This window comes from Carcharodon carcharias, chromosome 6 (genome assembly GCF_017639515.1).
Source record: "Carcharodon carcharias isolate sCarCar2 chromosome 6, sCarCar2.pri, whole genome shotgun sequence".
Classification (NCBI taxonomy): Eukaryota; Metazoa; Chordata; class Chondrichthyes; order Lamniformes; family Lamnidae; genus Carcharodon; species Carcharodon carcharias.
In genome coordinates, this window is record NC_054472.1 from 80,893,261 (window position 1) to 80,920,035 (window position 26,775).

The 26,775-nt window shown below is 42.1% G+C and overlaps 1 protein-coding gene across 1 annotated transcript in view; it reads right to left on the reverse strand.

Annotated features, from left to right (window-relative positions):
* LOC121279142 (ATP-binding cassette sub-family C member 9-like) overlaps positions 1-26,775 on the reverse strand; it is a 292,247-nt gene that overhangs the window by 17,801 nt on the left and 247,671 nt on the right. Inside the window, exons 20-29 of the mRNA XM_041190116.1 lie at positions 23,421-23,710; positions 23,141-23,255; positions 22,879-22,981; positions 21,923-22,111; positions 12,402-12,597; positions 12,056-12,169; positions 10,606-10,738; positions 6,161-6,364; positions 3,738-3,846; positions 3,534-3,612 (exon numbers count right to left, since the gene is read on the reverse strand). Of these exons, the coding sequence (XP_041046050.1) occupies positions 3,534-3,612; positions 3,738-3,846; positions 6,161-6,364; positions 10,606-10,738; positions 12,056-12,169; positions 12,402-12,597; positions 21,923-22,111; positions 22,879-22,981; positions 23,141-23,255; positions 23,421-23,710 (1,532 nt within the window). The remainder of the gene's footprint in view (positions 1-3,533; positions 3,613-3,737; positions 3,847-6,160; positions 6,365-10,605; positions 10,739-12,055; positions 12,170-12,401; positions 12,598-21,922; positions 22,112-22,878; positions 22,982-23,140; positions 23,256-23,420; positions 23,711-26,775) is intronic.

Below are 26,775 nucleotides of genomic sequence, written 5' to 3' on the forward strand. Positions count from 1 at the left end.
GTGTGGAGCAAACCAATGGTGTCCTGAGACAACAGCTCCACAGCCTAGACAGCTCAGAGGGATCCCTCCAGTACTCACTAGAACGTCCCCAAGCTTGTGGTGATCTGCTGCATCGTTCACAAACTTGCTATCATAAAGGCGCAGCCTTGCCACCAGGCATGAGAACGCCACCTCAGGAGAGGAAGAATATAAAAAGGAAAGAAGGAATCATCTGCTACCCCTTTGTTCTGGACAAGCTGTCCATGTGCAGATACTCAGCCTCCAGTCTGCTTTAGATAACATCCCACATCACGGTTGTTACGCAATTCCCTGTATTTCAGTCCATCTTTTACATACAGATGACAAAATTTGGAAGTAGTTTGAACTCTGAGGAGGATAGTGATAAACTTTAAGAGGGCACATACAAGCTGATGGAATAGGTGGACACATTGCAGATAAAATTTAATGCAGAGAAGTGTGAAGTGATATAGCTTGGTGGGAATTACAAGGAGAAATAATATAAAATAAATCCTAAAGGGGTTCCAGGAACAGAGAGACCCAGTGGTATATGTGTACAAATCGTTTAAGATGGCAGGGCAGGTTGAGAAAGTGATTAAAAAGGCATACTGGGATCCTGGGTTTTATATATAGAGGCAAGAGTATAAAAGCAAGGTAGTTATGAAGAACCTTTATAGAACACTGGATCATTTACAACTTGAGTATTTCAGTTACAGGTACTGGACTTCAGGAAGGTCGTGAAGCTGTTAGAAAGGCTGCAGAAAACATATATGGGAATTGCTGAAGGGATGAGGGACTTCAGGTACATGGATAAATTGGAGAAGCTGGGGTTGTTTTCCTTAGAAAAGAGAAGGTTGAGAGGAGATTTAACAGAAACGTTCAAAATCATGGGGGTTCTTGACAAAGTAGATAGAGAGAAACTTCCCATCGGTGGAACAGAGGACACCTATCTAAGATTACTGGCAAAAGAAATAACGGTGATGTGAGGAAGTTTTGTTTTATACATGCATTGTCTCAGAGTGTGGTGGAGGCTGATTCAATCATGGCTTTCAAAAGAAAAACGTCTGCAGGGCTCTGGTGATGGGATGAGGGAGTGGGAGAAGCAGGGTTGCTCTTGCAGAGAGCTGGCATGGACGTTTTGTGATGTTACCATTCTATAATTCATTGATTTGGCCACAGTTACAATATTGTTTTCAATTTTGGCCACATACTTGAGGAAGGATATCAAGACCAAGGTGAGGGTCCAAAAGAGATTCACTAAGATGATATAAACAATGAGGGTTTTCGCTGTGAAGAGAAACTGGGTCTCTTTGTAATTCACAATAAGTTCACTGCGCAAAGTAAAGGTAATGGGTCCAGAAAACAGCTCACAGCGTTCAAGACCTCTGCTTCAGAACTATCCGCACATCTAGCCAAGCTGATTGGTACAGCTATAACATTGTCATTTATCTGACAATGTAGAAATTTGCCAGGTAAGTTCTGTCCATAAATACTAGGAAAAGTCCAATCTGGCCAATTATTGTCCCACCAGCCTACTCCCAATAATCAGCAAAGTGATAGAAAGAGTAGTCTACACTGCTATCAAGGGGCAAACACTTTCCAATAACCGGCTCACCGACACTCAGATTGGGTTCCACCAGCACATGCCGCTCCAGGGTTCATTACAGCCTTTGCCCAAACATGGACAAAAGAGCTGAATTCTAGAGGTGAAGTGAGAATGACTGTTCTTGATATTATGGCAATATTTGTCTAGTGTGACATCAAGAAGCCATAGTAAAACTGAAATCTATGGGGATCACAGAAATAAGTCTCCAGTGGCTGGAGTACCACAAGGAAGATGATTGTGTTCATTGAAGGACAATCATTTCCTTCCCGTGATATTGTTACAGGATTTCCAGGGTTACAGGTTAGTGTGCTAAATCCAACTACCTTCAGCTGCTTCATCAAGGACCACCCCAACACCCCAGTCCCCTGACCCTCACTTAAGGAGTGCAGTGGGGCTGATCACTGATTGCACAATGATCTGTTCAATTTGCAGATCCTCAGATAATGAGGCAGTTCATGTTCCCTTGCAGCAATACCTGAACAACATCTAGGCTTGTGCTGATAAGTGGTAAGTAACATTCATGCCACCCAAGTGCCAGGCAATGACTATCTCCAAACAGAGAGAGTCTAACCATCTCCTCTTGACATTCAATCACATAACCATTGCCAAAACTCTCAATATTAATATCCGTTGACCAGGAGCTCAAATGAATCAGCCACATAATTCCAAAGGCTACATAGCAGGTCAGAGGTTGGGAATTCTTATGGCAAGTGGCTCATGTCCTGACTCCCCAAAGCCTTTTCATCGCCTATAAGGCACAAGTAAGGTGTCTGATGGAATGCTCTACACCTGTTTGAATGAGTGCAGCTCCAAGAACACTCAAGAAACTCAACATCATCCAGGAACAAACAGTCTGCTTAACTGGCACCTCATTCTCTGGCTTAACCATCAACTACCAGTACACTGTGGCTTCAGTGTGTATTATCTACATGATTCCCTACAGCAACTTGCTGAGAGTTCTTCGGCAGCATCTCCCAAACTTGCAAGTGCCATCACCTAAAAGGGCAGCAGGAATAACATGCATAGAAACGTTATCACCTCCAATGTACACACCACTGTGTAAAAATTTTGGAACTCCCCATTTAATAGCACTATGCAAATGCCTTCACCACATGGACTGCAATGGTTCAAGAAGGCGGTTCATCACCAGATTCTCAAGGGTAATTATGGATGGGTAATAAATGCTGGACTGGTTAGTGTTGCCCATATCCTGTGAACTGAATTAAGAAAAATAGGCCTATGGCATGAATGAAAGACATGTTCAAAGTTATGAATTTGATAAGGCAATAAATGGGAATAAATATTTCTACTGGCTGTGAGTCAGTAACTAGGGGATATAATTTAAGATCATCACTAAACAAATGAAAGGGGAGGTTAGGAGACTTTTATTTTAAGTTGAGGTGGCTGTTGATACATCCAATCTCCTGACGGAAAAAGTGGTGGCAGCTTTTAAAGGCAGTGGATAAATAACAAGATTTAAAAGAGTATGGGGTACACCAGGGAAATGGAGCCATGTAGAGAGATTTTTCTTGGAGCTGGCACAGGCGCAAATGGGCTGAACAACCTCATTCTGTGATTTAATGTTCTATGATTGGATGATTCTACGTTCTTGGGAATATTTGAACTCGGATATATTTTATGGGTAAGGCTGATCAGCCGTCACATGAGACATTTTACAATAATAGTGTTCACCCTTGCAGTTACTTTTACCAGAAAAACTCAAATTTAAGTAGCAATAAAAAAATATTGCACAAACAGCAGCAGTTTCTTTCGAGCAATTCTTAAAATGAACAGGTTCCATTTAATCTCATCTTTTCAAAATATTTAGCACACTTTTGGATAAAATATGCATGCAGAGATTAGATGAAATCAGCAGAGAGAGGATTTACAAATTATTTGCCTTACAGCAGCAGACAAGTCAATCACTTACCATAGGTTTCAACTGTGCAACTTCTAAAGCATCCCACAATTCCTCATCGCTATGTACCAAGTCTGGATCCAGGTTAAATCTAGATGTAAATTAGTACACAGATGCATTTCAACAAGCTGATCAAAATTCAAGAATAAATTGTAATTTTATGACTGTTTTCTTGTGCAACATGTGATATCTCTGAAACTGCCATGCATGATTTACCTGATAGTGCCATTGAACAGAATAGGATCCTGAGGAATTATTGAGATTGCTTTCCTCAAATGGTCCAATGTGACTGAGGAAATATCTAATCCATCAATTTTTATATAACCTGAAATGATAATGACTATCAGAATTAAAAGCTCAATGAACAAACAGAATCTGGATAAACATTTTGTATAAGGGTATCTAAAAAGTAACTCACTATAAGCAATATCACCCCAGCAAAGGTCTGCACAAATACAAATTATAATTTGTTCATTTACTGCGCATTTGAATAAGAAGTCTGTCTCGAAACTGCATGTAAATTAAACCTTAGAATATAAATAGGCATTATTATCTTGGATGAAAGGAAATCCATGCTTCACATTAGATAAGTAATATGAGCAGTGAAAAGACAATATTTACAATAATCCCAAAATACACCAACTGTTCTACCTTTTGTTAATAGGGCAGAACCCTCAAATTAAGGAAGTACAGGGAGTCATATAAAATGCAATCCTTGAAAATTTATCAAGAGCAGTTCATATTCTAATACCCTTAGGAATGTTACTTATTAGTTACTGGAGGTATCATCAGCTCATTGCTGTAACTTGTGAAAGATCATTATAGATGCTCCAAATAGTTGGCAGAGGTGTTATTGGAATTAATCCATAATTTACAGGAATTTGATTTATGTATCTTACTCTGAACACCAAAGCTTGGTATTTTGTATAAAACATAATCTGCATCAGACCAATGAACCTCTTGTAAAACAAGGGTTCCTATTAATAAATCAGTTGAATTATAGGTTATTCTCCTCTGTCCCTGCCTCAGTACATCTTTTGTTGAATCCCTCATCCAACCCTCTCCACACTTGTCTACTCCAATGATCTCTGGGTCAGCCTCCAAACCTGCTAAAATCTAGAAAGTTATTGCCCATATCCTGTCCCATACCAGGCACCGCTTATCCATCATCCATCTCCTCAATGACCTGCACTGAGATGCTGAAGGACCAGGAGTCAAAGTTAAATGCCTTCATGCCTTTTCTTCCCCTATCTTTCTAACTTTCGCCATCCTTACCATTCTTCCAAACTCCCCATTCTTCTGACAGGCCTCTTATGCAACTTTTCTTTCTCCACCCTGTCAGTGGCAGCCATATTTGAACTGCATGTGCCCCATGCTCTGGAATTATAAAGCTAAGTACCTCAGTTTCTCTTTCCTTCCCTCTCTTCCTTTAAGACCCACCTTAAAACTCACCACAATGATCAAGCTATTGGTCACCCTTGTTAGGCTCTCCTTTTGCTTTGTGTCCTCTCTTTACTGTGCCTCTGTGAAATACTTTGGGTTGTTAAAGGGTGCACATAGATGCAACTTCTTCTATTGTGACCTTACTGTGGTTGATTTTCCCTCTTTCTACCTATTTCTATCTATGCCTTCAGTCCTTTGTGTGAACACCAAAAGACTTAGAGAAAATGTACAGGGCTATAAACAGTGGTGGATCCATGCCAGATTTTAACCAGCCCTCTGGGGACAGACTGGGAGGTAGGGGTGCCTGTAAAATGGTGTGGTAAGGCAGGGGTGTAGTGCCTGTAGTCCTCCAACCACCAGTACTAGTAGTGGGAAGGTGAAGGATGGCTCTCCTGCCCAAAGGCCTATTGGGCCATTTAGTGGTGAATTAAGGGCCTCTTCCCACCGGAGTGGACCTTTACCAGCGGCAGGTGGGCCCTCCACCATGTGGGAAGATCACCAGGTCAACACTGGAACCCTCCCTACAGGCTCGAGGAGGGTGGGCTGGGGGAGCGGTTCCCCAGTCTCAATGGCCACCCCTGTGGCAAAAACATTGTCTTCCCCCACCAACCCCCCAACCCTCATAGACCTGCCTGTCTGGCCCTGGCACTCCCAGATCCCACTTACTTGGATGGTACGGCGCCCCCCTTCCATGATTCCTCTTTCTTCCAGGTGCAGTCCTAGCAGTGACCACTGCTCCCAGTGGTACTACTGAGACTGCTAAGCTGTCAGCCATCCAATTGGTTGGCAGTTCCACGGGGCCGGCAACCATCCTTTAAAGGGATGGCCATAGACCACTAATTAGTCAGCTGAACACCCTTCCCATTCCCTCAGTAAAATGCAGCCGGAGGTCCCACAAACAGCCGAGGCGGGGTGATCCCTGACTTTCTGGCCCGTCTTCAGGACCTCTGCCACAAAAATAAACTTCAGTCCATTGTCTTTAAGACAAATTTACTTTATGTCTCATGAGACATTTTAAACAAAGCATTCAGCTTGAACAAAATTGTATCATTTACAAATATTAGTGACAAATGTAAATTAGGCAAATGTTTGCATTTGATTGTCATGTTTTCACATTCTTATTTTATTAGCACATATTTTTACTATGCGTTACGCCAAGCTTTCAATCAAAATACTTTTACTGAAGAAACACAAACCTTCAAAGTTGTCAATAATTCTCAGAAGGGCTAATGTCAGGCTTGACTTCCCACTTCCTGTTCGCCCACAGATTCCAACTTTTGTTCCAGGGCTAATTTTTAGTGTCAGTTTGTGGACAACGGGATCAAGTTTCTCATCATATCGAACACTGACCTCATTAAACTCTATTTCTCCAGAGTGTGGCCAGTTGGTAAGATTTGAACCTGGAGAAAAGTTTACAAAAAATAATCTGATGAGTGATCAAGTTACAGGATGAAATCGCTATTTGTACATATTTTTATGAAATGGATTACTTTTTCAATAAAAATGAAAATAAAGTAAAACTCTATGCACAACTGTGAGTGCATGTAAGTAATGTCATCTTCTTCAGTTCTCTGCTTGAAGGCTGTTCCGACCCCAGAAGATGTGCTGGGGGGGGATCCCCCTCATAAGTCCCCATGGAAAGGCTGCACGGGAATTGCCTGGGAAGTTTAAACTTCTGAGGGACAATTACTCTGCACTGAGAACCATTTGATACTCTGATTTAAACTGGTGACATTGAATGATTCTGACTCTCTTAGCAGAATCATTACCCAGGAAAAATTAAAAGGGTTAAAACCACTTCTAACTCCTGAGTAACTATGGTATTGAACCCCCAATTCCCCACTGGATCCTCTACCAACCAAGCCACATCCCCACCACCCCTCCCTTACTACCCACCCTACTAACCCCTCTACTCCCCCCGACTCTCCTCCCGATCCTCCGACTACCCTCCTAGCCACCTGACTACCCTCCTGACTGCCCCTTAGGACCACCTGGCGATCCTCTCAACTCCCCAGCTACCTCTACTCCCTTGACTACCCTCCCAAAACCTTGACTAAGCACCCGACTACCCCCTCCCAACTACCTGACTACCCTCCACTCCACCAATTATTCTCCCAACACCCCCAACTACCTCACGACCTCCAAGCTACCCACCTGACTATCCCCATGACCACCCGACTCCCCGACTACCCCCCACTCTCCTGACTGCCTCTTGACGCCCCCAGCTACCCACCCAACTACCCTCCCCAATCCTCGACTACCCCCCACTCCTCTGACTACCTCTTGACCACCCCCCCCCACCCCCGGCTACCCACCCAACTCCCAACTGTCCTCTGCTCTGACTACCCTCCCGACGACCCTCAACTACCTCCCGACTACACCTACGATCACTTGACTACCCGCCTGACTCCCCGACTACCCTTCCAATCCCCCTGCCGACTACCTATCCAACTCCCCCTTACGATCACTCAACTACCCTCCCGACTCCCACAACTCTCTTCCTGACTACTTCCCAAGCCCCCAACTGCACCCACCACACCCCCGACTATCCCACTGATACTCCAACTACCCTACCCAAACACTGAATACGTTTCCACACCTGACTGCCCTCCCAACCCTCCTGGCTGCCCCCCACCTTCCCCGACCACCCCCTAATAACCCTTCCGACTACTCCTCCACTCCACCCCAGACTACCCTCCTGGCCCCTGACTACTGGCAGACTACCCCGGCATTCCCCCCTCCCCCGACTGATCACAAAGCTCCACTTGACCCATCCTAATGCCCCGACCCATCCTACCCACTTCCCAGACTGAAAAAGTATAAATCTATCACCAATGTATTCTGAGAGTTCACCAGGGCCAAGGACTCATCGACCAAATCCAAAGTTATTATCATAATTACCACTGACCCAAGCTTCAGACAAGTACAGACAGTTCTAAAAGGTTTGCAGGGGACATTTACTTAACAGATTGTGACAAAGGATGTAGGGCCACCAGCGTGGGATGAGATGAATAGAGAAGTGATTTCCTGCAACTAGAAAAAGCCTTCTTCCTAGCTTCTCAAAATGCATTTAAACACAGGGACCTTTAAACTTACTTGGTTTATGGCAGATAGCACTGTAAAAAAAGGGTGTGGCTTCACTCCCCCGATGCTGCTGCCCTGTACCGGAAGGCCTCGGAACCAGGTATGCTGCACCATTTCTCACTAGGCCCGAGTTGGAAGACCAGGCAAGAAATGTGCAGCTCCCAACCTGGATAAGTAAAAATGAGCGGAGTGGCAATCCAACTGTGGTTGCCACGCCTCGGAGGTTCTGGCCCATTATCTTTCTAAAATTACAATTTGAAAATTAATAGAAAGTAATTTTGTCCTTCCCACTCAATAATCAGCAATTTTTTTTCTCTCCCTTCTCTTTGGGGGGGCCTTCCTGTGGAATAAAGAAGGAAAGGCGATTTCTTCTCTGGCAACCACCAATTCTATCTTATAAAGAACAGGCTACTTAGAAAAGTTAGAAGGTGCTTCTGGCTTTTTCCTCTCAAAAGATTCCACTCGGCACCTTTTCCAATTGTTCAGTTAAGAAACCACTCTATGCCACTTTGCATTGGTAGACCAGTGTTACCAGACAGCACTTCAGGATTTATTGAACTCACAGCTATGTTACTTCACGAAATTACATTTGACTAATGAAACAAATTTTTAACTAGGTAAAAGATATTTTATAGCTTCATGATTTCAATGACTTAATTACTTTGATTCAATTATTTACTTCTGTAGGAATAAGGTAGAATTCATATCTTTAACAGAATGTACAAAACAAATCATAAATCAAGTATTGTTCAAAAAAAAGAGAATGTTGAATCTTCTTCTCTTGCACTCATCAGGACAGACTCAAGAATGCCAATTTTCAAATGGAGCAACAATTTACACTGCATGCAAAAAGGGTGCTGATTAGTTGGCTAGTTGAGGCATTGCCATGGAGAATGCACCAGGGAACGACGGTCCCTCATGCTTTTGTTTAATTCAAAAAAGGCACAATGCTTTCACATGTTCCTTTTGCCTACAGAGGACAGGTCCCTGGATATGAATAGGTGTAGCTTCTAGCAAGCGTAAATGAGCCACGTTGCGAGCCTAACTGATCATCTTAAATTGGTTGTTAGTGTAATTCTTGGCATACTCGGGATTGTTCAGCAAGTGCTGTCAAATTGCAGAATTCCCATCTAACGTTAGACATTATGTTCTGAGTTTTGCAAGCATAGGCTGGGTGAGCACTGTCAGTGCACTGTCTTATACAAATTGTCGAGTGGACATGCTATTTGATACTATCCACCAGTCATTGGGATATATGGCCTATGTAGCTGGCATCATATCAGCACTGCAACTCATATACCATATTACTCATTTCTGCAGAAGGCAGTACGTCTTTCTCACTGGGTAGCAGTAACCTTTAAGCGGTCAATGCCACTCGTGTTGCTACTGTATAGTAACAGTATGAAATGGCTAGTTTCACCTGTGCGCAAACTTTTGAGATAACTTACTCTTCCAGTGCAATATGAGGGATAATAGCTACCCCAACCAGATCATTGTATCGCGCATACTCACAAATGGGCCTAGTTTCGGACATGAAAAGTGCCCAGTCTACCTCAAATTACCCTGGAAGGATAAGGTATTTCAAAAATTTGAGCAACAGGTGAAGCTAGCTATTTCACGCTGCTAGTGTGAAGTATTAACACAAGTGGTATTTTCCACAAACAGGATGTTACTACTCTTGTTCACTATTCTGCAACCCTTGTTAGCAGCCTGTGAAGGTCAAGTGACTCTGGAATTGAACTTGGTTGTGATGCCCTGTAGTCAAAAAGTCCATGCCCAGTTATTAACAAAACTCTCACTGAGTTATCTGCATTCATGAAACTGTACACCACAGGAAGTCTACATCTTTAAATGAGGAGATGGGTAGAGAAAATAATTGATAGGAAAAAGAACAAAAAAGTTCACAGAATCACAAAACTGTTAGGTGTAGGAGGCCATTCTCTGAGCACCAGCTCTTTCAGCATTTTAGCTTAGTGCCAATCTCCTGCCTTTTCCCCGTAACCCTGCACATTGCTTCTATTTAAATAGTTATCCAATGCCCTCTTGAGTGCCTCAGTTGAGCCTGCCTCCACCTATCTTTGTCAGAGTATTAAATGCAAGCTAAAGCAAAATACTTCAAGTGCTGGAATTCTGAAATAAAAACAAAAAGTGCTAGAAATACTCAGCAGGTCAGACAGCAGCTGTGGAGAAAAAAAGAGTTAATATTTCAGGTCGCTAAATGGCACTGCCTGATCTTCTGAGCTTTTTCAGCATTTTAAAAAAAAATTCGGGTCATCAAAGTGAAACAATTTGACATTGCTGTGTAGAAAAAGCACTGCTAATTGAAGCTTATTTATTTTTCACAAATTTTGTAACATATTGTGGAGAACATTACTACAGATGAAAACAATAGGCTAAGTTTGTGATTGTAGGCTCTAAACAAATGATATAATATGGCTAACACATTTCAATTTGGCTTTGCAACTTTCTACTTAAAAGAATTCAGATTATGTCACCAGAAAACCAATCAAGAGTAGATTGGAAATTACTGAATTAAAAAAAAACAGAATGATTGAACCTGTGTCAATTTGTGATTCTTTAAATTGCTGTTCAGATGGAAGTGCAGAGTAGTGATTCACCCGCTCAACGGCATTCATCTGCATTTCCATATCTGCAAATTCCCGGACACACCAATTCAAATAAGTAGACATCTGGAAACAAAGAAACATGTTGTAAACAAAGGCAGCTGAAATAAGGAACTAATTAAAATCACAAACTGTAGTTATACACCTCTTACGCAGAGTGCATTGACAAATAGAATTAGAGGTAATTTGACCTATTATACCTTTGTTAACACATCTGCAGGTGCTGTTCACTTTAAATCCATTTCTTGTCCTTTCCTCTCTCACCTTTTATAATTCTCCTTTTCAAATAATTATCTAAACCCTTATAAATCATATTACAATGCGTATCCCAGCAACCACCTGTAGGAAAGCATTTCCTGTTCTCATTAACCTTCATGTGAAAAAAGTTTCTAACTTTCATGTTAATTCTTACAGTGGTAATTTGGAGGGTTATTGTAACATCCCTATCACCAGAGATCAGCCAACTCAACACAGAGCTATGAGGAAAGATTGGAGAATAGGTTCTACAGTCAGGATTGAAATTTAAATTACTGAAAAGCAAATTTAAAACAAATCTTGGAAAATATTTTTTCACTCAGGATAATAAATATTTGAAATGATCTACTATGTAGGAAACAAAATCAAGTTTATAAACTCAATGACAAAATGGTCATTTTTAGTAGCGGATGGGAATTAAAAAAACACATATGCAACTCCAAGTGTTAAGAAATGGCCTAGCTACAGCAGAACACTGTTGTATTTGTGCAGCAAAATGAAAAGTCATGATAGGTAGAGAAGAACAACATATTAAAATGCTCATTTTGTATTGACCTTTAGCCAGATTGCAGAATGCTTGGCAACAACTCTATCACTGAGACTGATTATTCCATCTGACCAATTTTGTCATGTCCTTATGAATCAAATCCATATTATAACATTCTTGACCCTGAAAATAATTCCATACAGCAAAGATAAAGGGGGAAATAGATGTTGGAGGTTCGTATATCTTGAATTAGACATATTTTTGGATTTAATAATAAAAACAGAAAATGCTGGAAATACTCAGGTAATATCTGTGGAGAAAAAAAAGTGTTAATGTTTCAGGTCAATAACCTTGTATCAGAGATCATCAATCTGAAATGTTAACTCTATTTCTCTCTCCACAGGTGCCTGCTGGATTTGCTGAGCAGCCCTAGTATTTTCAGCATCTACAGCATTTTGCATTTGCATTACAGTGGAATTTTGTTTTTAAAAGCAAGGCATTGCATGAAATACCAAATGGCTTCATTGAATGGCTGTGAAAATTTAACTGAAAATCACACACCAGATTTCGTATAATATTGGCAGCATTAACTTTGTGAACATAATACCATCCAAAAATATCATTTGCTTTCTCTTCTGTACCTTTAAAGCATATACAATAGCAAGGCCAACGAGTCCAGCTTGCAGGTAGCCCAGTGTTGTTGTCAATAATGAGCAGAGTGCTGAAGCAAAGACAATACTTGTTCCAATTAAATCCTGAAAAATGGAATCAACATTAAAATTCATCCAAATTCAGGCATCAAGAAGATTAATGATATTAACAATTGGGTCTTTTGGGAATCAAAGTTTAAAATGTCAACTTTGTCTTCTAATATCACGCTTTAAAGTATTCTTTCTATAAGCTTCATATAGACTTAATCACAATTACAGAAAATAAAAACAAATTTCTCAAAAATCATTAAAATATGTGTTTCATTTGGAAACTAACCAGTCGTATTCCCAACCACCTGTTCACTGTGTTCAGATATAAATAAGCAATGTTGTTATAGTCAATCTTGTTAAGGATTTGTTGAAAAAACTTGTCTTCATGTCTATATGCCCTGATAGTTGTCAGACCTCCAAGGGTCTCCGAAAAATGTGAAAACACAGGTGATTTGGTAATGCTGTCCAACCGCTGAAGTTCCCTATAATGATTAAAAACACAATTAATATCCTTTTTATAAATGCTACTGCCTTTAGATATTACATTTTTAATGGCTGAATCAACCTATGATAATTGCTTTATATTCCATTAAAAGACTTTGAAGGTTATGGCAAATTTCAGTGGAAAGCTAGATGCACATCTCTCCAGATACTGTTGACATTGACAGGAAGTTTTCAATTTTCAAAATATAAAAGTTTCTTTTTCAAAATCCCCTTCTTCTACTCAGTGCCAAATTCTATGAATGAATTCCTACTGGCAATTTAAGGGATAGCAAAAATTATAGTAAGTAAATCAATAATTCAGAATCGAGAGCAAAGAACTTGATAATATTTTAACAACAGATTCTAAAAAGTGCAGCCATTTTTTAAAATGACTTTTTGTATTAATCAAGATGAGGGTGACTATTGTTCAGAACAGTTTCTATTTCAGAGTTTAGCTTTCAGCTCTTCAAGAACAAATTTACAAACTGTTCCAAAGAAGAGTCACACTGGACTTGAAATGTTAATTCTGTTTCTCTCTCCACAGATGCTGCCAGACCTGCTGAACTTTTCCAGCACTTTTTGTTTTTATTTCAGACCTCCAGTATCTGCAATATTTTCTTTTATTTTAGTATTTACTTTAAGCTTATATAAAGCTCTGGTTCGGCCTTAATTGGAATTTTGCGTCCAGTTCTGGGCACCATACTTCAGGAAAGATGTGAAGGCATTAGAGGGAGTGTGGACAAGGTTCACAAGAATCAAGTTCTTCATCCCTGGAACCAGTTGTGTAGATAGATTGGAGGGGTTATTATGATGTGACTACGCTGAGGATCCCTTTAGGATGTTTTGAGGTCATGAAAAGTGCTACATAAGTGCAAGTTCTTTCTCACTACAAAGACAGGATTGTGGCAGCACCATCCCCTACCATCCTCCACCTCAAAATTTTGCCAACACAGTCTTTCCATCCCCTCTCCCTCCATAACTGGTTGCTGACCCCTTTCCTTGGTTCTGGCACCACAGTCCCTGTACCCTGAGAGTGGACAGCTGTTACTGCGATAGCAGTGGTGGCTAACCATTGCTTAGTAGCTTCTGGTGGTTGGCACTGGTTATGCTTGGCTGGCCGCAGATTGGTTTGCTAGCTCTTTGTGACAACTCACTTGCTGAAATTTAGCTGACCAACCACTTTTTGTGCATGGGTGGCTTCTGGTGTCTGATGTGTTAATAGTTGCTGGCTGGCTGGTAGTTGTGAATGGAGTTAGGTATATGGAACTAGGATGCAGATCAGCCATGTTAACAGAATCACAGAATTGTTACAGCACAGAGAGGCCATTTGGCTAATCATATCTGTGCAGGCTCTCTGAATGAGCAATGCACGAGTGTCATTCCCCTGCCTTCTCCCCATGCATATTCTGCATGGAAAAGATTTTGCTCATGTCTCCATTGCTTCTTTTATTAATTACTTAAATTTGTGCCATTTCATTCTTGATGCTTCCACCAGTGGGAACAGTTTTTTCCTATCTACTCTGTCCAGACAATGTCCCAGACACCACTATCACCATCCCTGGGTGCCCTGTTCCACCAACAGGACAGACCCAGAAGAGGTGGCAGCACAGTGGTATACAGTCGCGAAGGAGTTGCCCTGGGACTCTGGACCCATCGAAGTATCATTGCAGCAGGTCAAACACGGGCAAAGTAACCTCCTGCTGATTATCATGTACCATCCTCCCGCAGCTGATGAATCAGTGCTCCTCCATGTTGAGCATCACTTGGAAGAAGCACTGAGGGAGGCAAGATGCAGACTGTACTCTGGGTGAGGGACTTCAATGTCTATCAGCAAGAGTGGTTCGGTAGCACCACTATAGACTGAGCTGGCCAAGTCCTAAAGGACATAGCTGCTAGATTGGGTCTGCAGCAGGTGGTGTGGGAACCAACAAAAGGGAAAAACATATCTGACCTCATCCTCACCAACCTGCCTGCCACAGATGCATCTGTCCATGACAGTATTGGTAGGAGTGACCACTACACAGTCGTTGTGGAGGTGAGATCTCATCTTCACTTTGAGGATACCCGCCATCATGTTGTTTGGTTCTACCACCGTACTAAATGGGATAGATTTTGAACAGATCTAGCAGCTCAAGACTGGGCAACCATGAGGCGCTGTGGGTCATCAGCAGCAGAAGAATTGTACTCAACCACAATCTGTAACTCATGGCCCAGCATATCCCCCACTCTACTATTAGTACAGGAGCAACATCAGGCATACCTAAAAATAAGGCGTCAACCTGGTGAAGCTACAACACAGGATTACTTGTGTGCCAAACAGCATAAGCAGCAAGTGATGGTCAGAGCTAAGCAACTAACGGATCAGATCTAAGCTCTGCAGTCTTGCCACATCCAATCGTGAATGGTGGGGGACAATTAAACAACTCACTGGAGGAGGATGATGTACAAATACCCCTACCCTCAATGATGGAGGAACTGAGCACATCAGTGCAAAAGATAAGGCTTAAGCATTTGCAGCAATCTTCAGCCAGAAGTGCTGAGTGGATGATCCATCTTAGCTTCCTCCAGAGATCCCCAGCATCACAGATACCAGTCTTCAGTCAATTTAATACACTCCATGTAAAATCAAGAAACAGCTGAAGGCACAGGAGACTGCAAAAGCTATGGGCGCTAACAATATTTCGGCAATAGTACTGAAGACTTGTGCTCCAGAACTTGCCACACCCCTAGTCAAGTAGTCCCAGTACAGCTACAACACTGGCATCTACGTGGCAATGTGGAAAATTGCTCAGGTATGTCCTGTACACAAATCCAACCTGGCCAATAGCCACCCCATCAATCTACTCTTGATCATCAGGGTCATCAACGTGCTATCAGGTGGCACTTGCTTAACAATAACCTGCTCACTGACGCCCAGTTTAGGTTCTGTCAAGATCGCTCAGTCCTGACCTCATTATAGCCTTGGTTCAAACATGGACAAAAGAACTGAACTCCAGAGGTGAGGTGAGAGTAACTGGCCTTGACATGAAGGCAGCATTTGACCGAGTGTGGTATCAGGGAGCCCTGGCAAAACTGGAGTCAATGGGAATCAGGCAAACTCTCTGCTGGCTGGAGTCATACCTAGCACAAAGGAAGATGGTTGTGGTTGTTGGAGGTCAATCATTTCAGTTCCAGGGCATTACTATAGGAGTTCCTGAGGGTAGTGTCCTAGGCCCAACCATCTTCAACTGCTTCCACAATGACCTTACTTCCATCATAAGGACAAAAGTGGGGATGTTCACTGATGATTGCACAGTGTTCAGCACCATTCGCGACTCCTCAGATACTGAAGCAGTCCATGTCCAAATGCAGCAAGACCTGGACAATACCCAGGCTGACAAGTGGCAAGCAACATTCATGCCACACAAGTGCCAGGCAATGACCATCTCCAACAAGAGAGAATCTAACTATCACCCCATGACATTCTATGGCATTACCATCACTGAATCCCCCACTATCAACATCCTGGGAGTTACCATTGACCAATTGAACTAGCCATACACTGTGGCTACAAGAACAGGTCAGAGGCTAGGAATCCCACAGCGAATAACTCACCTCCTGCCTGCCCAAAGCCTGTCCACCATCTACAGGGCACCGGTCAGAAGTGTGGTGGAATACACTCTACTTGCCTGGATGAGTGCAGCTCCCACAACATTCAAGAAGTTTTACAACATCCAGGACAAAGCAGCCCATTTGATTGGTACCCCATCCACAAACATTCACTCCCCCCACCACTGATGCACAGTAGCAGCAGTGTGTACCATCTACAAGATGCACTGCAGGAACTCACCAAGGCTCCTTAGGCGGCAACTTTCAAATCCATGACTGCTACCATCTAGAAGGACAAGGGCTGCATACATGGGAACACCACCAGCTGGAAGTTCCCCTCCAAGCCACACATCATCCTGACTTGGAAACATATCACTGTTCCTTCACTGTCGCTGGGTTGAAATCCTGGAACTCCCTCCCTAACAGCATCTATACCACATGGACTGTAGGGGTTCAAGAAGGCAACTCACCACCACCTCCTCAAGGGAGTTAGGGATGGGCTAAAATGCTGGTAAAGCCAGTGACGCCAACATCCCCTGAATGAATAAAAAGAGACCTTATGATTTGAATGCCTCCATCAAATCTCTCCTCAAACTTCTCTTCTCCAAGGAAAGCCCATGCACAAATAGTAGTTGGTCAGCCAAATTTCAGCAAGTGAGTTGTGCACAAGGAGCCAGCAAACCAGCCTGCGGCCAGCCAAGCATCACTAGTACCAACCACCAGAAGCTACTACACAATGGTTAGCCACCACTCCTTTCGCAGTAACGGCTGTCCGCTCTCAGGGTACAGGGATTGTGGTGCTGGAACCAGGGAAAGGGGACAGCTACCAGAAATGGAGGGAGAGGGGATGGAAAAACTGTGTTGGCAGAATTTTGGGGTGGAGGATGGTAGGAATGGTGCTGCCACAATTCTGTTCCTGTAGTAAGAAAGAACTTGTGCTTATCTAGCATTTATCATGACCTCAAAACATCGTCAAGGGCTTCTGAGTGTAATCACATCATAATATAAGGAAACACAACAGTCAATTTGTACATCTTATCTGAAAGACAGTACTCCTGACATTGTAGTATTCCACTGATGTGGCAGCCTGGATAATGTGCACGTCTTTCAAGTGGGACAAACACACAATCAGAGACAAGAGTACTATCACAGAGCCAAGGCTGACATCTAACTCAGAAACTGACTATTAGAGATTAATCAACTAACTGTACCAGTGCTGCTGCCTTTCGAACGCATCTTATTGGCAGCAAAGGTTCATCCCAATTGAGAAATTGACTGAAATGTGTATGCCAGTGTTAATAGAAGTATCTACCAATTGTAAAGCGAGTGTCACCCTTGACCACATTCCTGGCTAATCATAAGGGAGTATGACGAAAAATTCAGTTGAGGTTATTATTACTGATTGCAATACAGCGATTCCTGCTGGAAAATGCATGAGTATGAGGTCAGAATCACTTAGAAATGTGACGAGTCTTTCAATGTACGGTTGAATTGCCCGTCAGAACTCCTTGTTCAAGTTTATACTAAAGGCTAACTGGACGATATACACGGTAAATCATCACTTTCAGGACAGGAAGGATGGAATAAAATTAGAAGAGAACAAAAGGAAAAGTTAAAAAAGAAAGCTTTCATTACATATCAAAAGTAGTGACAACTGTTCCATCATCAAAAGGCTTGTGCAACATTGCTATTTGGAGATTTTGCTATGCACACTATTGGATTCATCTGTGTACTTTTATTATTGTACCAGTAACCCTCAGATTGTGACTGCAGTCATCAAATTACACAAGACAGATTCTAACAAGTGCAGACAATCAAATAATTGTGAGTAATTGTTTTACAAATTTCTCCTTCTCATCTACCAGTTTGTTTTGAAACTCCAACCTTAATCAAAAAAGCTCAAGACAGTTTTAACTTTAAAAAATATATCACAAACTACCTTACATTCTTGATTGTTTACAACCCAAGTTAGATTAAAATGAAACAGGACTGCCATTTAAGATCATAGCAACATGCCCAGTCATTGCTTGGGGAAAATTCCTGAAATTCCTAAGTGTAAAATGAACTGAACTGCATTTTAATTTCACAGGTATAAGACCATAAGATATGGGAATGGAAGGAGGCCATTTAGCACATCAAGTCTGATCTGCCATTCAATGAGATCATGACTGATCTGATAATCCTCAATTCCACTTTCCTGCCTTCTGCCCATAACCCTTGGTTCCCTTACTGATTAAAAATCTGTCTATCTCCACCTTGAATATATTCAACATCCAAGCTTTTAAAGCCTTCTATGGCAAAGAATTCCACAGATTAACTACCTTCTGAGAGAAGAAGTTCCTCCTCATCTCCGTTTTAAATGGGTACTCCCTTACTCTGAGATTATGCCCTCTGGTCCTAGACTCTCCCACAAGGGGAATCAACCTCTCAGCACTCACCCTGTCAAGCGTCCTAAGAATCTTATATGTTTCAATGAGGTCTCATTCTTCTAAACTCCAATGAGTACAGGCCCAACTGACTCAACCTCTCCTCATAAGAAAAACCCTTCTCTTTATCTCTCCTGCTTGTTGCCTCCTAAAAGAATTCTAATAAATTTGTTGGGCATGATTTCCCCTTCATGAAGCCATGTTGACTTTGTTTGATTAGATTATGTAATTCTAAATGCTCTGCTATTACATCCTTTATAATAGAATCTAACGTTTTCCAATGACAGATGTTAAGCTAACTGGCCTATAGTTACCTGTTTTTTGTCTCCTTCCATTTTTGAATAAGGGTGTTACATTGGCAGTTTTCCAACCCTCTGGGACTCTTCCAGAATCTAAGGATTCTTGGACGATTACTACTGGTGCATCCACTATCTCTTTAGCTACTTCCTTTTATATCCAAGAATGCAACCCATCAAGTCCAGGGGACGTATCGGCCTTTAGCCTCATTAGTTTGCTAAGTAATTTTTCTCTAGTGATAGTTATTTTATTTATATACTCCCCCTCTTTTGCCCCTTGATTATTTAGTACTGAAATGCTATTAGTGTCTTCTAATGTGAAGACTGAGGCAAAATATTTATTCAACTCTGCCATTTCCTGGTTCCCCATTATTATTTACTCACCCTCATTCTGTAAGGAGCCAATGTTCACTTTGGTCTCTCTCTTTCTTTTTATATATTTAAAGAAACTCTTGCTGTCCATTTTATACTACTTGCTAGCTTACCCTCAAAGTCTATTTTCTCCCTCTTTATCTTTTTTTGGTCATCTTTTGTTGGTTTTTAAAACTTTCCCAATCCTCTGGCTCACCACTAATCTTTGCCACATTGTATGTCTTTTCTTTTAATTTGATATTATCCTTAACTTCCCTGGTTAACTGTGGTTGGTTTATCCTGTTCCTTGAATCCTTCTTCCTCAGGTGGATATATCATTTTTTTATTCATTCAGGGGATGTGGGCTTTGCTGGCTGTGCATGCTCATCCTCGGACCCACTGCTGGACTCATCGTGTGCATCTGGAGCAACTGCGTCTATGTCTTCCTTGTCCACTGTGTTGCCCTTTTCCAGTGCCAGATTGTGGCGAGCACAGCATGTAACCACTATCAGCACGATCTGGGGGGGTGGTATTGGAGGGCATCCCCTGAAGGGTCCAGGCATCGGAAGCACATCTTGAGAATACAGACTGTAGAGTCCTGACTTGAAGGCTTTTACTCCTGTCCAAGCAGCTGGTATGAGTTTTGAAGTATTCCTGCTCACACAGGCAACTATCAGTAACTTTCACACTTAAATACCTGAAAGATAACATTCGCGACCCCACTCGCCCTTCTTATCCTACCCGTGGATGAGGTTTGTACAAATGTTTCCTACCCGCCTGCCCGTTGTGCCCATGTGACGTCCTGAAGATCGCACAGGTCCCAAAAAATTGCAGTCAATTGCTGCCTCAAGGGCCTTAACTGGGTGATTAATTAATGGCGGGTGCCCATCTGTGGACATTGCGCGCCTGCCCACTAAATATCGTGATGGTGTGCGGTGACGTCAGGACGCTCGTCTGATGTCACCACACGTCATTGTACATGTCAGTGTGCGGGGCCTGCCCCCGCACGCCAAAATGAAAATTCTGGCCTAGGTTAAGCAGGATACATTAAATGAAAGATGGTTCTCTTCACCACAGCCCTTGTGGAGGCATGTGGCTCCTATTGTACCGCTGCTCAGCTTCTGTTCTTGGATGGCGGAGAGGCGTCATGAGCCACCTTCTGAGGGGTTAGCCCTTGTCACCCAGCAGCCATCAAGCCGGGCTGGAGCACTGAAGAGCCTCGGCACCTGGGAGCGTCTAAGTGTGTAAGCATCATGGGAGCTGCCTGGGTACCTTGCACAGACTTGTAGGATCAGCATCCTGTGATCACACACTATCTGCACATTCATGGAGTGGAATCCCTTCTTGTTGATGAAGGCACCGGGCTCACCTGCTGGCGCCCTGATGGCCACATGTGTACAGTCTATTGCACCCTGGACGTGGGGGAAGCCAGCATTGGCCGCGAAGCCTCTGGCTCGCTGTGTTTGGCTGGCCTCGTCCCAGCGGAAGTGAATGAATGTCATTGCATGCCTGAACAAAGCGTCTGTCACCCGCTTGACAAGCTGATTGGGAGACTCCGCAGAGATCAACCACTGACCTCTGGAAAGAGCCGGATGCATAGAAGTTGAGGGCAGCTGTGACCTTTAGCGTCACTGGCATGGGGTGTCCAACCACACAGTTTGCGGAGATCTTAGGGCCTATCATCTGAAAAATGGAGGTGACTGTCTCCCTTAAGAGATGGAGCCTCTTTCGGCATTGCACCTCAGACATATTGAAGTAGTTGCTTTGTCACCTGTAAACCCTGGCAGCAGGATAGTGATGTCTTCTAAGGCCCCTTCCGCCTTGGACTTCCTGTTGGCCCTGCACTCCTTGTGCCTGCGCCTCTCCTCCCAATGGTGATTCCCCTGCAGGCTGAATGTGGACACCTGGCTTCCTCCCCCTTCTGGCCCTCCCTTCCCCCTCAGAGGAGGTGCCTCCAGTGGAGAGCGCAACTCCCATTCCCAGGCTAAGGGAAGGCTTCCAGAAAGCTGCAGGCCCCAAAAATACTCTTTACTGTAGAGTCCTGACTTGAAGGCTTTTACTCCTGTCCAAGCAGCTGGTATGAGTTTTGAAGTATTCCTGCTCACACAGGCAACTATCAGTAACTTTCACACTTAAATACCTGAAAGATAACATTTGCGACCCCACTCACCCTTCTTATCCCACCCGTGGATGAGGTTTGTACAAATGTCTCCTACCCGCCTGCCTGTTGTGCCCATGTGACGTCCTGAAGATCGCACAGGTCCCAAAACATTGCAGTCAATTGCTGCCTCAAGGGCCTTAACTGGGTGATTAGTTAATGGCGGGTGCACATCTGCGGACATTGCGCGCCTGCCCACTAAATATCGTGATGGTGTGCGGTGACGTCAGGACGCTCGTCCGATGTCACCGCACGTCATTGTACATGTCAGTGTGCGGGGCCTGCCCCCCGCATGCCAACATGAAAATTCTGGCCTAGGTTAAGCAGGATACATTAAATGAAAGATATGAGGCTATTGACATGATGCTTTTCAGAACTTGCAGAAATGACTGCTGCCGATTCTATAAAGCAAAGGAAAAATAAACTAATTAACTTAAAAAAACAAAAAGGTTAAACATAGATATTGCAAATCACGCAATGTGTAGGATAGTTGCAAGAAGATTACCTGGAGGATGCTCTGAAATACATTTGAAGAAAATAGTAGAGAACAAGTAAGGGAATCACTGGAAGAAGAAAAAACGGAGTCACGATAATATTGATCACAATGGCACTTAAACACATCATAATGTGCCACAATAGGCGCTCCAGGTTTGAGGGAATTTGATCATCTATGGTCTTGAAATCGGATGAAAATCTGGAAATAAAAAAGGATCCAATTAATGAGTACACTGATGTTTACTTAAGCCATCAAAGTCTCTCAGTGTACTTGATTTGCATTTTGCAGTAATCCAGAATGTTGTTCTAATTGTAGATGATCTGTTTCCTCTACTTTTTTTTTCACCCACACCCACCACCCTGCCCCAGACCTCCGCCAATACTGGCCTCTTAAGCATTCACGATTTTGATCATTCCACCACGGCTACTGTACCATCAGCATGGTTGTTATTTCTATTTTGGTCCACCTGGCAGGTAATTAACAAGTTGTTTCTGCAACAGGGGTTACTTCACGAATTGCACTGGAAATTAGGGAATTCTTTTTCCACAGATTGTGATCAAGCATTTGTTCTGAGTACAAGAAGTATACTAAGAAGAGCTCTAAGCTTTCACACAGCCTATTAAGATCACAGTGTATACCTTTAATGTATAAAAAATATATTAGCAAGTTCAAAACCCACTGAAAGTACATTTTGGAATGAAAAAGCAGTGTTGAATTTTGAGCAAACAATCACATTATGTTCCTCCTTGGTAATAGCAATTATGCTGGGTTACTTACGGCTGTGTATTTTAAATTCTGACGTAGCCTACATTTCTGGTTAGCTATTCATACATCAGTCTCACTTTCCTCTATAATTACAGCTTTCTAATGCTGCACTGTCTGTCACGCTATACAATAATAATTTAGCAAAAGATGATTATTTGGAAGTGACCTATATAATTAATGTAACTTTTCAAGATTCATACCTGTTTAGAATTCTTCCAACAGGTGTGGTTTCAAAGAATCTTAATGGAAGGGTTGTAACGTTTTGCAGCATATTTGTGAAGAGATATTTTGAAGCACGGATACCTTCATATAGGAGGGAATAAGAAAACCATTATGAACCTTGAATGCACATATATTACATTAAATTAGAACAATTCTAAAGAACAGAAAAGAAATATATACACGCTTGTTTAGTTAAATTAATCGTGCTAAGTTCAACTGTCAATGTAAGAATGCACAAACCTGAAATGACATGTGCAAAGGAACTGAACAATGCAAATAAGACTCCAGCACAAGCCAGCCCGATGTATCCATAGAGGTAACAATTCAAAAAGCCACTTTCCACATCATTTTCATTCTAAGGATATGCAAGAAACACAAAAGAATAAAGGTGATTTAGTGAAAGGATATGACTGTTTATTTAGCAACACGTGTAAGTGTTAATTCTGGTCTAAATTTAGTGATAGATCAAGGGTAACAAAAGAACTTTTGGAAAAAAGACAAAAAGCTTTTCATAATAGACCTGAGTTGCAGTCGTCTCCGAATGGTTCCCTGCAGATGACCAATCAGCTAGCCAGAAATCAACAGCTACCAGAAAGCTTTGTTTCATTATTACAGCAAAAATTAAAAAAAACAAAAAGGAATGGCCAATGGCACGGGCATAAAGCCAATAGATTTTTAGGGATATGGATCCTTCTTCTCTTTCCTCTTCTTGAATCAGTTTTCCACTCAAATTATCATCAGGTTTTTTCTGAATTTTTGAAACTTCATCTACCACTTCACCTTCAGTTTCCTTTTCTTCTTTATGGTCACCTATTAAAATGCAATTGCACATATTTTTAACTTCTGAAAAAAAAACAAAGTAAATACATACACACAATTTGCAGATATTAGCTTTATAGGTACAGGCTTTGTATTGCGATATAGACTATAGCAATTATGTTATGTAACTGGTCATGTAATGGTGTGAGATTGATGGCTAAGGTTTCCCATGGAAAAATACCTGGTCTCCACACATTGCTTCCTCTTGATAGAAATATTGGCACCTCTAGATTTGACTTTCCCAATGCCCTAGCCACCCTACATAAACTTCAACTCAACCAAAACTCCACCACATTCTGCACAAAATCCTGGCTCATCTCTCACCCTCCTTGACTTTCAGTAGCTTTTCATCACTTTGGACATTTTGTTTCACTTGGGCATAAAATTTGCACTGTGAAGTGGTGACAGAATGTAAAAATTGCAAGATTTTTATTTCCCCCACCTCCAAGTCCACAACTTTGCTGCCAAAGGGAAGATATCAAAGATGAGGTCAATGCCAGGTGTTCAGTGTTCAGGGCATAGCTACAATGGAGAAGAAAGTTCAATGGTCTCATCTAGTGGCCTATAAAATACTGGATACTGTACTAAAATTCCTTGATCATAGGTTCCAGGAGGTGATCACCCCACAGCCAGAGAGAGTTCAGAATAGCAAGTGCATTGCCACCAAGGGTAGGAAGAGGCAAATAGCGCAAGAATCCTCCAGGGGTGTGACTCTCAAATCAATAATCAGCATTGAATATTGGCAATGGTGTCAACACCTCGAAGGAATGCAGTCCCTAGACTGCCAACATGAGGCAAAGCTCAGTGGACAGTACAGCAAATTGTAAGGATACGGTAGTAATTGGGATCCAATAGTCGGGGGACAGACAGGCATTTTTGTCACAGTTGACTTGAGACCTGTAAGGTATGTTGCCTCCCTTGTGCCAGGGTAAGGATTATAATGGAGAGGCTGGAGAATATTTTCCAGGGAGTAGGGCCAGAAATTACAATCCGTGTCAGAACCAACAATGTAGGGAGGAGTTTAAGGAAGTCGGGAGGAAGTTTAAAAGCAGAATCTAAAAAGGTAATAATCTGATTACTCCCAATGCCATGCCTTTGCGAGAGTAGAAATTGGAGAATATAGCAGGTTAGTGTCTTTTTTCATATTCGTTCATGGGATGGTTCGGTCAGCATTTATTACCCATCCCTAATTGCCCTTCTTCAGCAGACATTTAAGAATCTGTGGGTCTGGAGTCAAATATAGGCCAGATTTCCTTCCCGAAAGTGAACCAGATAGGTTTTTACAACAATCAAAATCAACACCATTAGACTTTTAATTCTAGATTGTTATTGATTTCAAATTCCACCATCTGCTACAGTGGAATTTGAACCCAGGACATTACACTAGGTCTCTGGATTACCAGTCCAGTGATAAAACCACTATGCTATGGTGTGGGAGGGAAGGCTTCAGATTTCTGGGAAATAGAGTTGAGTACTGTGGCAGGATGGACAGGTCACACCTGAATAGACTTGGGACCATTATCCACCCAGTCAGGCTAATTGTGGAGTTAACCTAATTTGGCAGAGGGTTGGGCATCAAGATGTAGCATTAAAAAGTAGAAGCAAGGCTCACAGAAAACTGGGGAAGACAGAATTAGAAATAATATAGAATTAGGTAGGGATCATAGAAAATGAAAATGGTTGGAATGCATGTATGTAAATGCACAGTGTGGTTAATAAGGTTGGTGAGCTGTAGGAGGGAATATGATGTGATACCATTAGAAGGATTATGTTTTGGGACTGTATCTTTAAACTTAGGGTGAAATAAAAGGAGTGATCTGTTCTGAAGTCTGCCTGAAAGTAAGCCTAGGTGGTTTGATTGTTGGGATCAAGCAAAGGCTTAGATTGTTTTACTGCAAAGAAGGTGTGAGGTTTACACTTGGAGAAAATGGCAGCAACCTGTGTGTTAACAGTGGAGACTCCAGAGTCCCTGAAAAGTGTTGAGAATGTCCCACCTATTTCCATTATTTTTAAATGTATTTCCACCCATTGTTTTATCTCTACCTTTTAGCCTATTTCAATCCCTTCTCTTCACCCCACCCCCACTAGGGCTATCTGTACCTTGCTTGTCCTGCTTTCTACCCTTAATTAGCAGATTCCTTAGATAACATCACCACCTTCAACACCTCTTTGTCCTTTTGTCTATGACATCTTTTGGCTATCTCCATCTATCACTGGCCCTCTATCCAGCTCTGCAGCCACCACCCCACCCAAACCAGCTTATATTTCACCTTTTTTCTAATTTTACTTAGTTCTGTTGAAGAGTCTTATGGACTCAAAACGTTAACTGTGTTCCTCTCCGCAGATGCTGCCAGACCTGCTGAGTTTTTCCAGGTATTTTTATTTTTGTGTTGAGAACGTCATGTTATAAACAGTTATGCTTTAAACTGTCCCTTTTCAGAGTCAGCATGGTTTATCAGAGTCAGCATGGTTTTATGAAGAGTAAATCGTGTTTGACTAATTTGCTAGAGTTCTTTGGAGATGTTTCAAGCAAAGTGGATAATGGGGATCCTGTAGATGTAATATATCTGGACTTCCAGGAGGCCTTTGATAAGGTGCCAAAAGATTAATACACTAGATAATATCACTCTGAGTTAGGGGTAATATATTAGCTTGGATAGAGGATTGGCTAACCAACAGAAAGCAGAGAGTCGGGATAAATGGGTCTTTTTCTGGATGGCAAGCTGTAACTAGTGGGGTGCCACGGGGTTCGGTCCTTGGGCTCCAACTATTTACAATCTATATTAATGACTTGGATTCAGGGATATAAGGTACTGTGGCTAAATTTGCAGATGACACCAAAATAGGCGGGAAAGTAAGTTGCAGTGAAGAAGTAAGAAATTTACAAATGGATATAGACAGGTTAGGTTAATGGGTCAAAATTTGGCAGATGGAGATTAACGTGGATAAGTGTGAGGTTATCCATTTTGGTAGGAAAAATAAAAGGATGACTTATTAGTTAAATGGAGAGAAACTTCAGAATGCTTCAGTGCATTGGGATCTGGTTGTCCTTGTGC